The sequence below is a fragment of the Cryptotermes secundus genome, unplaced genomic scaffold, assembly GCF_002891405.2.
Source record: "Cryptotermes secundus unplaced genomic scaffold, Csec_1.0 scaffold465, whole genome shotgun sequence".
NCBI classification, from domain to species: Eukaryota; Metazoa; Arthropoda; class Insecta; order Blattodea; family Kalotermitidae; genus Cryptotermes; species Cryptotermes secundus.
In genome coordinates, this window is record NW_019738964.1 from 1,719,247 (window position 1) to 1,732,455 (window position 13,209).

General features: G+C 38.1%; 1 protein-coding gene across 5 annotated transcripts in view; it reads right to left on the bottom strand.

Moving 5' to 3' along the window:
• Positions 1 to 4,263: 4,263 nt before the first annotated feature.
• LOC111871473 overlaps positions 4,264 to 13,209 on the bottom strand; it is a 25,311-nt gene continuing 16,365 nt past the window's right edge. For 3 of the 5 annotated variants that reach the window (XM_023864625.2, XM_023864626.2, XM_033754272.1), the window contains exons 3-4: positions 12,415 to 12,545; positions 4,264 to 6,401 (exon numbers count right to left, since the gene is read on the bottom strand). In XM_023864625.2, coding sequence (XP_023720393.1) covers positions 5,799 to 6,401; positions 12,415 to 12,545 — 734 coding nt within the window. In that variant the 3' untranslated portion in view covers positions 4,264 to 5,798. Of the gene's footprint in view, positions 6,402 to 9,384; positions 9,489 to 12,414; positions 12,546 to 13,209 lie in introns of those variants that run through there. The other 2 variants (XM_023864627.2, XR_002844027.2) reach the window with 2 other exon arrangements.

Here is a 13,209-nt window from a genome sequence, read left to right on the forward strand (position 1 = left end):
ACATAACATGTCAGTGCAGTAAAATAATTCAACACTTATAATTTTGTGATTGGTGAAGACTATCTGAATACAGAAATAATTTTGATTGATTCCATACTACTTTTGTGTTGAAGAGAAATAAAATATGAACACCATTACTTAACACTTTGTGGACCGCGCACCCTTTAAAAGGTTTTTCGCTTTTAAACATGGCGGACCGTTCGCATGTTAACAGGTTCTTAAAACACAACAAGTTGCAACACACTAGACATCTCTCTGGCTCCACCTAGCTAACACGTAGCTGCCTGCAGCTGTGTTATAAGGCTCTGGAATGTCTGCTGACCAATCAGTTACTAGACCTCGCTGTAACTCTAGGCCCTGCAAAGGAAAATAAATGCCTTTATTTCTTTAGGCTTTATGTAGCAAGCTGTCAGTCAGTAGTTCAATATGGATCAAAGACCAAAGCGGTTGACACCCAAGCGATTTCTTGGAGAACAAGAAATATCTGACTTGTTCTCCGATGAGCTATCTGATGTCCCTTGTGAGTCTACTAGTGATAGCAACTCAAAATCTGATAGTGAGTGTGGCAGGGGCAAACAAAAAATTGTGACCACAGACAGTGAAAGTGAAAGTGACCGTAGCTCCAACGAATGTGCAGGTAGCAACACTGCGGGGACAGCCACATGGGGAAAAGTAGACAAGATGTCTGCTTTGGGACAGTTTACTGGAAATCCAGGGGTGAAGCAAATTCCATCGGAACCAATGCAAGTGTCTGAAGTAGTGGAACTGTTTTTTGGAGATAGTTTCTTTGACATGCTATGAGGAAACTAACAGATACTATCTCCAACACCGTGAACATTATGACAGAAGTTATAAGGCGATGAAGTGGGTGGATGTCACTTCAGCAGAAATGAGAAAATTTTTTGCAATAATCTTTCTAATGGGCCTAATGTCTACATGTGCAAGTTCTGTGTACTGCCACTTCACAAAAGGGAATGTTTCCAGAAATATCACACTCTCAAGCACTTCTAGGAGCATTCTCCAAAAATTTTCGTTCATAAAATTAATTAGGAGATTTTATATTAATTTTTAAAGTGAACAGTGCACAAGTTAGGTAGTAGGTATAAAAATGCCAGTCCCCAGGGTGATTTAAATATTTAAATTGCCGGTCCGCAAAGTGTTAAAATAATAGCATGCCATAAAATTCCCTTATAGACATATCTGAAAGACTTTTTTTTCTTTGCTTGTTATACCATCTGTTCAAGGAGATAATCTGCACCTGGCTTAGGCATATATCTCTCTTGTTGAATATTCATGTTTGGTCCAATGTAGATTTTAGTGCAAAATCCGAATAACCATGTAGAAAATTATGCTCTTAATGCACTGAGGAAAACTGAGTTCTTCAACTATAACAAACTAAACCATGAATAAATGTACTGTAATAGGAAAATCAGTATCAAAGAAAAGGCATTGTGAACTAAAATATTTAGTTATGTACGTGCATTAGACTGTTTTAAATAACTGAAGACTGTAAACATTTTATAATTTCATGTTGTTATCATTTAACAGAATGTAACCCTGCCTGTTCTGTTACACGCAGAAAACCAGTGTTACAGGATCACAATATACAGTACACTCTGCTTTAGGTATGCAATATAACATACATATATCTTGGACAGCTCACAGGTCATTCATTTAATGTGTCTGTGGACTCTGGCAATCTTACTAGCCTGGGCTTTAGAATTTTGTGGAAGGTGGTAGGTAGCACTGGAAAATTTCCTAATTTATTTCTCAGCTGCACAGTTTATATGATATCAAATAGGTAGATTAAAAATGATGAATGTAGAGCAAACATTGAAGGAAATGGTACTGGCCTGTTTCAACCCTGTGTGTGGACATTTAAATGACTACTTAGAAGCAAATGAAGTGGCCATTTAAACTGCACTGTAGCTTTCACCACACACTGCTTTCTTGGAAATCAAAAGACAGAAACACAGAGAAACTACATATGAATAGTAGACAGCTGCCACAAGCTAGCTAAATAATACACATGCCACTAAGAATGAAATGTAAATATTATATTAGCAATTGCTGGAAACTGTTACAGCAAGCATGTTAATGCTGAATATGGAACTCCATTACCTGTCACAAATCTGACCTGATATTCCAATGCGTTCAGTTATGGTGCTATTCTAAACTGAATGAAGGAACACAGGAAGTTAACAGAGAATAACAGTCACGATACTCAGTCTGTGGGCAAGGGTTTATGTACATGGACTTGTTAATACCATGCAGTATACTGGCAGATAATGTTTTTTAGTTGTAACTGTGTTTGGAAAAATTGGCTTATTGAGAAGTTTAGGGTGAACTGACAACTCCCAGTCACTGTTAGCACCGATAAAATTCTGAATTTTTAACAAAATCCATATCACTATTTTCATACGTCTCCTGTAAATTCTGGTTAAAAGCTATAGATTTTCAATTTTTAATTTAGAAAAAATATTTTATGGCTGAACTTTATGGTGGAACTAAAGAGATGGCACAAGTGGTAATAATTCTGGCTTGTATTCAGGAATTTCCCAGGTCAAATCTCAGCCAAGGCACCAAATTTCCTGATAGGTACATATTTTGAATTTTTCCTCAGTTCTTCCAGGTGAGTGCTGTAGTATTACTTTAAATTAAGCCATGATCATTTTCTTTCATATCTTTAAAAACCATTAATGAATGTCATCCAGCCATTTGATGATATATAGTCTAAGTTATTGACAGTTTGTTACTAAAAGAACTACAAATACAACTGCATTTATAAATAACCAACTTTAAAAAAAAACAGCATTTGCTTTGGTGACTAAAGAAAACTGTCCACTTCACTTAATAATCCAGCGAGGATAATCTTCATATGAGTGACTGAATTGCAACCTAGCCTGTTTTCAACAAACCTTCAATGATCACCGAAATGAACTAACTCCTTGAACCAGAATCCTGATTATCACTGAACTGATCAATAAATTCACAGCATTTTATGGAATTCAAACACTGATTGCCATTGTATGAGTATATGCTGTTTCTGGGTGATGGAACCATATGAGATGTATGCTTCATTTCTGACATTTCTGATGTCCTTGCTCTCTCCATCTTCAAGGTGAAGTGTCTATTCATTGGCCCCTGCTGATATTTGTAGTACAGGCCCTTAGGAAATGTTCTTGTTTGGGAAGCTATAGACAGACCACTTTTTTTTTTATTGCTAGTGGGGTGGGACTAAGTTCTTTTATTTGATGATTCTGTGGTCATAAGTAAAAGTGATTAATACTGTTATATTTTAGCATCCTGTTGCACTGATTTAAGTCCATGATTTATTTCAACCGTCTTCCAGTGCATACACTCATCTATCTCACTCCTCTCTCTCGCACTACATGTTTCAGCACAAAAGTGCCATCTTCAGGTGCTTATTCGATTTACGTTAAACCAGTTCACTGCATGCCTTGCTGTCTTCATATTAAAATAANGTGTTGTGTCTTGCTCCTGTGACTGAGTGTGTTATACTGCTGGGCCTGCTGGGTATGTCTGCTCCGACAGAAGAGGATAGGTGTGACTCGCATAGTGAGATACGACATAGGGATGAAAAATCCTGAACAATTTTAATATTTTTAACATTTAATATTTATCACTATATATGATAAATATATATTTTAGTTATTTTAATATGAAGACGGCAAGGAATGCAGTGAACTAGTTTAACGTAAATCGAATAAGCACCTGAAGATGGCACTTTTGTGCCCAAACATGTAGTGCGAGAGAGAGGAGTGAGATAGATGAGTGTATGCACCGGAAGACGGTTGAAATAAAAAAGTGATTAAGCTTATTCTTTTCACTCTGTAGGTTTAGTATGTGTCACTGTTACAAACTCAAAGCTAATGAATCCAAAGTTCCATAAAAATAAAAATTGGGTATGGCTAGTAATAATTCTGCATACAAGATCAGAGGTACATAAAAAAATTTAAAATAATACAAGTACAATCCTGATAATGATGTAAGAAGTCTAACTTAGTTATTTACCCCTTGGCTCCATGGCCCTCTAGGAACCTTGGCCTCCTTCACAGCAGATCCCCATTTCTCTCAATTATTTACCCTTTGCTTACCACTCTTCACATTCATTTCACATCAATCACTCTCTCCATCTTACAGCTATCACAGTTTTGGCCTTCTCACTTTTTCTAACTTCCAATTTACTTTAAAAAATCTTCTTAGTCACACTTATTTCAACCATTCTGATTACATGCCACACCCATTCCAAACTTGACCTTTATTCATGCACTATCATAACAAGGGGTTTACATAATTCCTTCAATTCTTGGTTACTTTGGTTCTACACCTTACCCAGAAGTTTCTTCTGTTCACATGCTGAACATAACATCCTTTTCAGTTATGAACCATGTTTCACATCCATACATCATGACTGGTTTTAGCATAACCAGCTAAATCACTGAACTAATATTGTATTCAGTTGCATTATGACATTGTGTATTCTGGTACATGGATATTAATGTTTCAGAGAGGCATACTACCTTCATCTTCAGGACATTACCTGGATGATGAAAGTAATATGTTCCAGAGAAACAAGGGTAATCTACCAGAGTAGATGGAAAAATAGAATAGTATGAATCTTCATGATGGTTCAGATCTCAAATCTGGTATAGCTAAACAAAGCCTCTTGATAAAAGGGCATGGAGATTCAACACAGATCACATAGAGGCCCATTACTTGACACAATCCTGAGCAAGTTCAGTTAAGTTTGTATACTCGTAATTCACTTTCTTTAAGATCCATTTTAATACTATCAACCCGAATGCATTTGGTCTTCCAAGTTAAGCCATACAGGACGTTTCTCCACTAAATCCTCAATGCTTCCACCTGAGGTACATATCAAACACATTATAACATATGTACACACAACATACACATTTCGTACTAAAACATGTATGGTAATAAAAAATTGTTTATTTTTGTTTACATAAACAGTAATGGAAAATCCAACAAACAGTGAGACAATCATGCAATGCAGGACACTGTGCCTCATATTTGAATTTATTCCTCTGTCCTGTGATCAGAAACTATAAGAATACCTGTCAACATAAACCTGTTACTTACATACTGTAGTTTTCATTAATATGTTTAAAATTCATTTTGTGTACTTCTGTCATGGGATTTAGATTTAAATTTACTGAAATAATATATCCAAAAGATGACAGAGTTTTCCTTCCTCTGCTATCTTGCTTAACACTCCATTTTTACAGTTCAGTCATAAGTAATTAATTTAACCTATAAGCCTCTTTCAATGGGGCAGGATGAAAGTATTCTGCAAAGCTGACTACACAGAACAAAGCGGAAAAAGAACCTGGACACAGGGCCACATAATGGGTGGGATTTAAACCCAAAGCCTTGTATTAGAGTGACCCAAGATTGTGGGCACAGTAATTTTGTCACTTGATTCAGTTAGTTGGTTTTCTGAGAAACTATTTATATCTCAAATTTGCTTACAGTGAAACCTTCACAAGCCTGTCCCACTTACTTCAGCGGTTCTACTGATATAGAGCTAGTATGTAAACGGGATATGACATGGCCGGACTGAATATTGTGACAGACTCTGTTCATAAATATTATATGTCAATAAAATTTGCATAAAAGAATGGAGATATCAGTCACTTCAACAGAAACTCTTAAAACACTAAATGATATGTGTTCATAATTTCCACAATCAAAAAATGCTGAAAATTTGGACTTCCACAGATTATGTTTCAACATATGCAATATTCTGACAATTAACTTGCTTCGATGGACACTGATTCCTTTTCTGGATCATCTTGAGTTCCAGAAGGAACATCAGAAGCTGAGTCTTTAGAGGAAGCAGGATCAGACTCTGGTTTCTTGTTCTGAGTCCATGGTAGGCCTCCATACAAATCAAATATTCCAGGATATGTGAACGGAGCTGTAAATAAGAATGTGGCAGGTGACACAGACGAATAGGAGTAGGGCCAAAGGTTATGATAATAAGTAAGAGAATTGTAATATGCTAATGGAAGAGAGAAGGGTGTTATTACAGGTAAGTCACTGGATGTGGCATTTTGTCCATTTTCTGGTTTCTTCTCACTTTCATTTTCAGAATTAGCTTCTGTCTCAGTCTTGTTAGACTTCACTTCAGTGTCATGAACAGCGATATAAGGACTGGTCACAACTACTGCTGGAACTGCAGGAGCCAACGCAACTGGTTGAAGCACCGGAGCAGAAACCGAAATTGCTCGGCTAGGAACCAGCTTCTCGTTGGTAGAAATGAGAGCATTGTAGACCTTTGGTACTCGGAGTAGGCCTGCCGTCACGACACCTGCCAGCAACGTCACTATGAAGTATGTCAGGACAGTTGGAGGCTGCACATAAAAGTGACCGTGTTAGTTTAATGACTATCTTGTTAGTTTACGGCAAGGAATAAATTTATAATTAAATAAGATGTGGAAATTTATTCTAAATGACAAATCTTGAAAGGGATGCAGTGGCAAGCTAATGGTATTTCACGATTTTTATCTTACTATGCTGATTCAACTGTTGATGCTATTTAGCATTGAATGGAATAATGCAGTGATTGTGAATGACATATTTTGGGGTGAAGTACCAGTAAGAAGTTGCGACTAGTAGTTCAGTCAGGAATTTAATTAAATATGCTAAACCAATGATGCGGGGTTCTGAGACTTGGGATTCTAACTACACGACATTTTACGCTCTTGGGTAAAAAATGAGCATTTGCCTGGAGAGGACAGAGAATCCTGAGTTAGCATATGCGGTGTGTCAAACGAGTTTCGAACCAGGAACCTTCCGTATGCGAGTCAGCCTCTTTACCAATATGACGCTCCATATGCGAGCAGTGCTATTAGAGTTGTTACTTTCCACAAAGTTTATTACGTAATGTTACAAGAGTTGTTTAATTTTATTTAGATAACGAAGCAAGGCCACCGGGGTATAAACCGAGATTTTATGGCCAGACTTAATTATAAATTCTTGTTATTCCGACAATGAAGAGGGAGTGGCAGTGGACGGAACGAATTAATGGCAACAACAGTAACGGTTAAAAAAGATAAAAACAAAGCTGTCCCTATTCTTAATTAAACAGAACGTCACGAATTCATATGGGAGAACGGGAGTATAGGTTCATCCATTCTTAAACTTGGTAAGGCAAAAGGTAAAGGTATCCTTGTAACAGGCAGTGGAGACCCATAGGGTTGTGAGGTACTGAGGTTCTCATATTTTCCAGACAATCAGCTCACGGATAGCGGTGAGGTTGTCAGCCTTACGCACCGGTCGCCCTTTACCTCCAGGTATATTCCCGGTACTCATTTCTGTTAGAGGCTGAGTCGACCCCTGGGCCATAGTGCGGCTGGAAGGGTTAGGTCAATTGAAAAAATCCATCTCATAGGGATTCGATCCCGCGATCTTCCGGTTTGTAGCATAGTGCCTCAACCAACTGCGCTACAGCGTGCCCCATTCTTAAACTTGGTACTATATATATGTACTATAAATATGTGATGTGTTTAGCTTCAGAGGCAGAAAATTCCAGACGCACCAAACCTCCTCTCCCGTTTCCTACATTTGAGACCTCGACGTCTGGTTCCTTTAACAAAATTTAAATATCTGTTTCTGAATGGTTTTATTTCCTTTTGCGAGTAATCATGTAAAATGTCAAAACGCCTGCGTTTTTTTTTTTTTTAATTTCGCATTTGAACCTCTGCGTGGAGACCGTATAATGTGGAGTTTTCCTTTTTTCTTCTTCTTCAGGCAAATAAAGTTACGTTCACGGAGATATTATGAGAAGATTCAATTCACGGACAGCTTGCTGTCAATCAGTCCAGGATATTCTGCTTCAGTATCCTACGTAGGCAATGATAATAGTTTTATATAACGCAACAGTTTCACTCGTTTATTTTTGTACATACATGAAACCTCGTCCCTCTCCATAAGGGAAGAGCAGAGATTGGTGTGCTAATGGGAATATTGAACCTAGAGTTAGAAAACAGCCGAAGGATGAAGATAATTGCGTGATGAGATTCATGATGTGTACTCTTTGCTATATATCATTAGGGTGAGCAAATGAAGAAAATGAATGGAACACTTACGGAAGCATTTAAAATATACATGAAATTTTATCGGAAAACTTAAAATGAAGAGTCCATTGTAATCTGAAACACTAAAGCGAAAATGGCAATGTAATAATAATAAAAGTAATCTTGGATAAATATTGTGTCAGGTTAGGAATTGGAACCTTTGTCTCCGGACAGGGATCAGTGGCGGGTTCTGATCATGGTAATGAATCCTCTAGTTCCGTAAAAGGCAGGGAAATTCTGGGCTTGCTAGGGGACTGTTTTGCTTGTTGAAATACTGCCTTGAAACCTAATACAATTGATGCCGTTCCATTTATTGATTTCAGATCATCCTGTTAGACTGGAGGTTCTCATGGCGGTAAGTACCAAGATAGGGACTTCTGGGATGTAATGTAAAGTAATTTCGTAGATACAAAAGCTTCGGAAGAATATTCTACCCTGAAGATGGAGGTAGTAATTCCCCGAAATATGTGTAACCATGAGCAAAATTACAGGATGTCGCACCCTATAATTCCGTAGTCTTGAAGTTTATAAGGCAAGTAACGACAAAAGAAGACTGCAGAATGGCAACAGCGCGTGCTTCTGAACAGCATGAAATATTTCGACCTAAATTGGATATAGGTTACCTTCGCCTAGCTGCTCCCAACCTATATATCTCCACGAAAAATCAGAGTACGGTTATGCACACTGTTCTTGCATTGCCTTTCCTTATACACCTCCTTTATCCCTTTCCCGGCATATTCTGAACCTCACCACACCCGTAGCTAAACATTAACTCAGTTTTTACAACATGTTTCCCTTCTTAGAGGATGTTCGATAATAATATTTAAATCATGCAAATCGAATAGAAAACAAAAGATGCCACATGTCTAAATGTATAAACTTTATCTGCGAAATTGTATTTGAATTAAATTGATATTGGAACACAAGAATCTCTGTCATTACAAATTCATTACTTCAATCTGCTTAAGATAGTTAAAGCATCCTCACAACATTCATGAATGATAGATTATAAACACGTTGATTTTATAGAAACAAACCATATAAATGAACTAAATTCTTGTAAATTCCTCGTCAAATAATATTCGAACACAAACCCGCCAAATTTCCGAGAGAAACCTTTCGAATATTGCTCGCCTCTCGAAACGGTCTTTGAGCCACAATTTGGTTACTGCTGGTCCAGGTCGTGAGGAGTTCTGTACTTGAGAGCGTAAGCCTGTCTGACAGGCATGCAAGCTGTAGCTGAACAACAGTACGTTACCTTCATCTCTGGTCACGTCCTCTCTTCTCTCCTAGCCACTCACGGTGGAAACAAAGACCTAATGACGTTCTCACAATCTGGGCGGTGCTTTATATACATTGCAAGGTCTGCCTCTCCGTGCCTCACTTCACAGGGCATTTATACTCACTGTTGTTCAGACCACAGTTGCTGCCACCTCAGTACTTGCTCCCCTTCACTGATATTGCGACGTCATGTCAGTAGTAAACCTAACAACAGCAACGCAATTGTAGCCCCTCCTCATAAAATGGAACCTCCACCTAACCAAGCCTTGATTCCAACACGAAAACTTTGATGCAAATAATTAATCTTGTTCAATCTTCGGTTCTGCTCTGATTCCAGTCTTAAAGAGCGCAGTGAGTTTGAATTAATATTGATGAAAGTCTTAAGTAATATTGCACAAACTAGAGTTATGTTCAAATTTCATTCGTCCTGCGTTGAATCCGTTGGACCCGTTTGAAGAAAATATTTAAACTCCTTAAGGCAGTGCACAGTAATGTTTCACCTTGTTCAAATTACTGATTATACGCTGATTCGACCAGTTCAGCTCTTGCTGAATTTGAAGTTCTCGCAGCGGTGGCCATGAAGACTTCAATCTTCTGGGATATAACACAGTGTGGTTCAGTGAAAGTCAAGTTTAACTCTGTGCTATTGCAGTTCTCTGTGGTCTAGTGGTCAGAGTTCCTGCCTACAGAACCTGAGGTTCCCGGGATCGATCCCGGAGTTACAAGATTTTCTGAGAAGTAGTGGATCTGGAACGGTGTCCACTCAGCCTCGTGAGGATAATTGAGGAGCTATTTCAAGGAAACAGCGGCTCCGGTCTAGAAAACCGAAAATAACGGCCATGTGGATTCGTTGCGCTGACCACATGTCACCTTCTATTCGCTAAAGTTGACACTAATTTCGCAGACAAGCGGCGGTCACTCAGCCGGTATAGTTCGCTTGCGGACTCAAGCCACGGAGTTTGTTTTGTAGCTTTCTGTAGATGTTCATCCTTTTTTTTTTCTTGTCATTATCATTACTATTATTGTATTTAGGCCAGATAAGTCACAGAAATAAAATACCTTAGAAAATTTTTGTATCAACTCGTATCGATGCAACAAAACGCAGGAGTTAGACTTATGGCATCATAGCAAAACCGATGATGCTGGCGAGGTAGTTTAATTATATCACTAAATACAATCAAAGTAATTAAAGAAATTACGTGTAAGATAAGAAAATCGTTATATATAATAAAGCCACTTACTAAGTAATTCGTTTTAACTACTTAAACTGTATTAATTCGGTCTTTGAAAATTAACATTGAGAAAAAAATGTAAATTTTATCTTGTATGCGCGACGAGAAGAACAGTACTGAATAAAAAGGCAAGGAAATAAACACATATAAGTATATAAGTATTATAAAAGTATTGCTATACCGATATTAACATTCACCTACTAAATGTGGACGCTAACCAAAAGAAAATATGACAGAATATGTATTAAAATATCAGATTACAAAGACAATAACTATAAATTGACTAAATACTCGTATATCATATTTAAAACAGAATAACAGGCTTAATTGGACCCGTCAAATCAAGAGAATTGAACCAGAACAAAGTATTCCAAAGTAATTAATGCCTTTTACGCCTAAAGGAACAGGAATCACTGGACACCTCAAATTCCATTTGAAGGCTCAGCTTGTTCAGTAGAGGAATGGAATGGATCAAGATGTCTGAACTTTGCTGCTGCTCCAGCTGCTGACAATGATATTTTTTAAACATCTGCTCTACTCTGATTTCACTCAGCTCCTGCTCTTTTACGCATCAGTTGCCTTACGCGGTACGGCCACCTGTGTCGGCTCTAAGGGAAATGCATGATGTAACTCCGTTAAAATATCTGAACCGCGACCCAGCAAATGTAAGGAACTGCAAGCAGAACTTGCCTCAGTTGGGTGCTAGCAGCAGTGGACATCAGAACGGGTAGCGATACGGAGACATGTCTTCTGTGATATATCGCAGTGTATTCCTGCGCAAGTAATGATGTTTCAGAGGAACATATCGCCTCCACCTTCAGAGTAAAAGGGTAAACCTAGCAATAAACCAGTATTAAGCAGGCAGCAAACAAGTGCTGAAAATACAAATTTTCATGGTCGCCACTGTGAGAACCTCAAATCGATTATAAAAGATTGTTTTTTGTCTTCATATTACATATCTAATATATTACATGTCATATTGTACACACACACACACACACACATATATATGACGGGTTTTTGCAGTTACAAATTTGCTTCACTCCGTTATTGCCACATTTTAGTGATTATAATCACTAATCATAATTATGATCACATGGCGAATAATGACGCTATCAATTACGTGGCAAAAGCAAACTTCAGACACGGTAACTGTGTCTATATTTGTAAAATAGAAAAAAAAATGGTGTCAGCATTACACTGCCAGCGGTAGACATTTTCATCTTCTGAGGCATGGCAGAATCATGATATAGTCCACTTTGGGCTCTTTCTTCTATCAAAGGCTTTATCTCTACTCCAGTTGTTTCTGTTTCACATAACCTTGAACAGGAGCAAATTTGTCAAGACCAGATTTCAGTTCAGTTCTGGTTAGCATTGACACAACCAGCTGTGAAAAATATCAACATATTAGTTATGAACTTCACGCTTTTTAAAGGTTAATCCCTTTGTCGATCTCCTAATAGCGATATCAATAGGTTATCAATTTGCAATTTAATCTGTTAGTACGGAAAGAAAGCATGTACACAATGGCTGAAACGAAATGGCTTCATCTTGAGGGCTGAAGTGTGTGTGCATTACGTTGCCAAAATCCAGAATGTTCATCATCGTAAACATTTACATAAATACGTGTTACAGATATTTTGAAAACGCCTTCTATGCTTCAGATGCTTTTACATCTTGTCTTCAGCCGATTGTCTGGATAGTGTGGGACCCTTAACGTCTCACAACCCTATGGGCCTTCACGGTCTGTTACAGGGATAGCTCTACTTACTTACTTCAGATGGATAGGCTATGGAGAGGTTCCCATTCTCCTGAGTCCCTTTATGTCTATTCTCATATTCTGGGCGATGAGTATTAGCGCACCAAGGGACCGAAACGAGTAGGAGGTCCTTCATATCCTTTCCACCTGCAGAAATAAAACCCGTTTCCGAAGTGATGTGGTTTCTACATAACATCCCTAGGGCGATGAACAAAGTCCAAGAGAATAATAGCCTATAAGTCTCGTTGCGCAGCAACATAAACTAACCTCTTTATTCAACCTAAACATTTTCTTGGTTTCAGATATATACAAAATTAGGGTGATCACACTTGGTTTACAAGAAACTATACTTGTATTATGTTCTCTGTATCGGCGATGCGTTTTTGTGTTTTACATGAGATTGGTTAATGAGCGAAGATACTTTATGTCTTCTCTGTCATAACAATTTACGTATCTAACGGGAAAGAGAGTTAAATTCCTGTTTACGCAATCATTTTCCTCATTAATTCAAATCAAGGTCAAGGACTTACGTCAGGGGTATGGTCAGCAGACTGTTAAGCTTTCACTTCAACACTTGCCAACAGAGGGCCAGGGGCTAAGTATACAGATTTCCTAAGAAAATTCTGTTGCAACACGATTGCGCTTGCGCATTATGAGAAAAATTACGGGTAAAGTATGTGTTCGCCGGTCACGGTAGCTCAGCGGTCTAAGGCATGGACTGTCTTCGCTCGCTTAGAAACCGGGATCGTGGGTTCGAATCCCACTCAGGGCATGGATGTTTACTTTGTGTTTGTGGGTTTTTCTGTGTTTG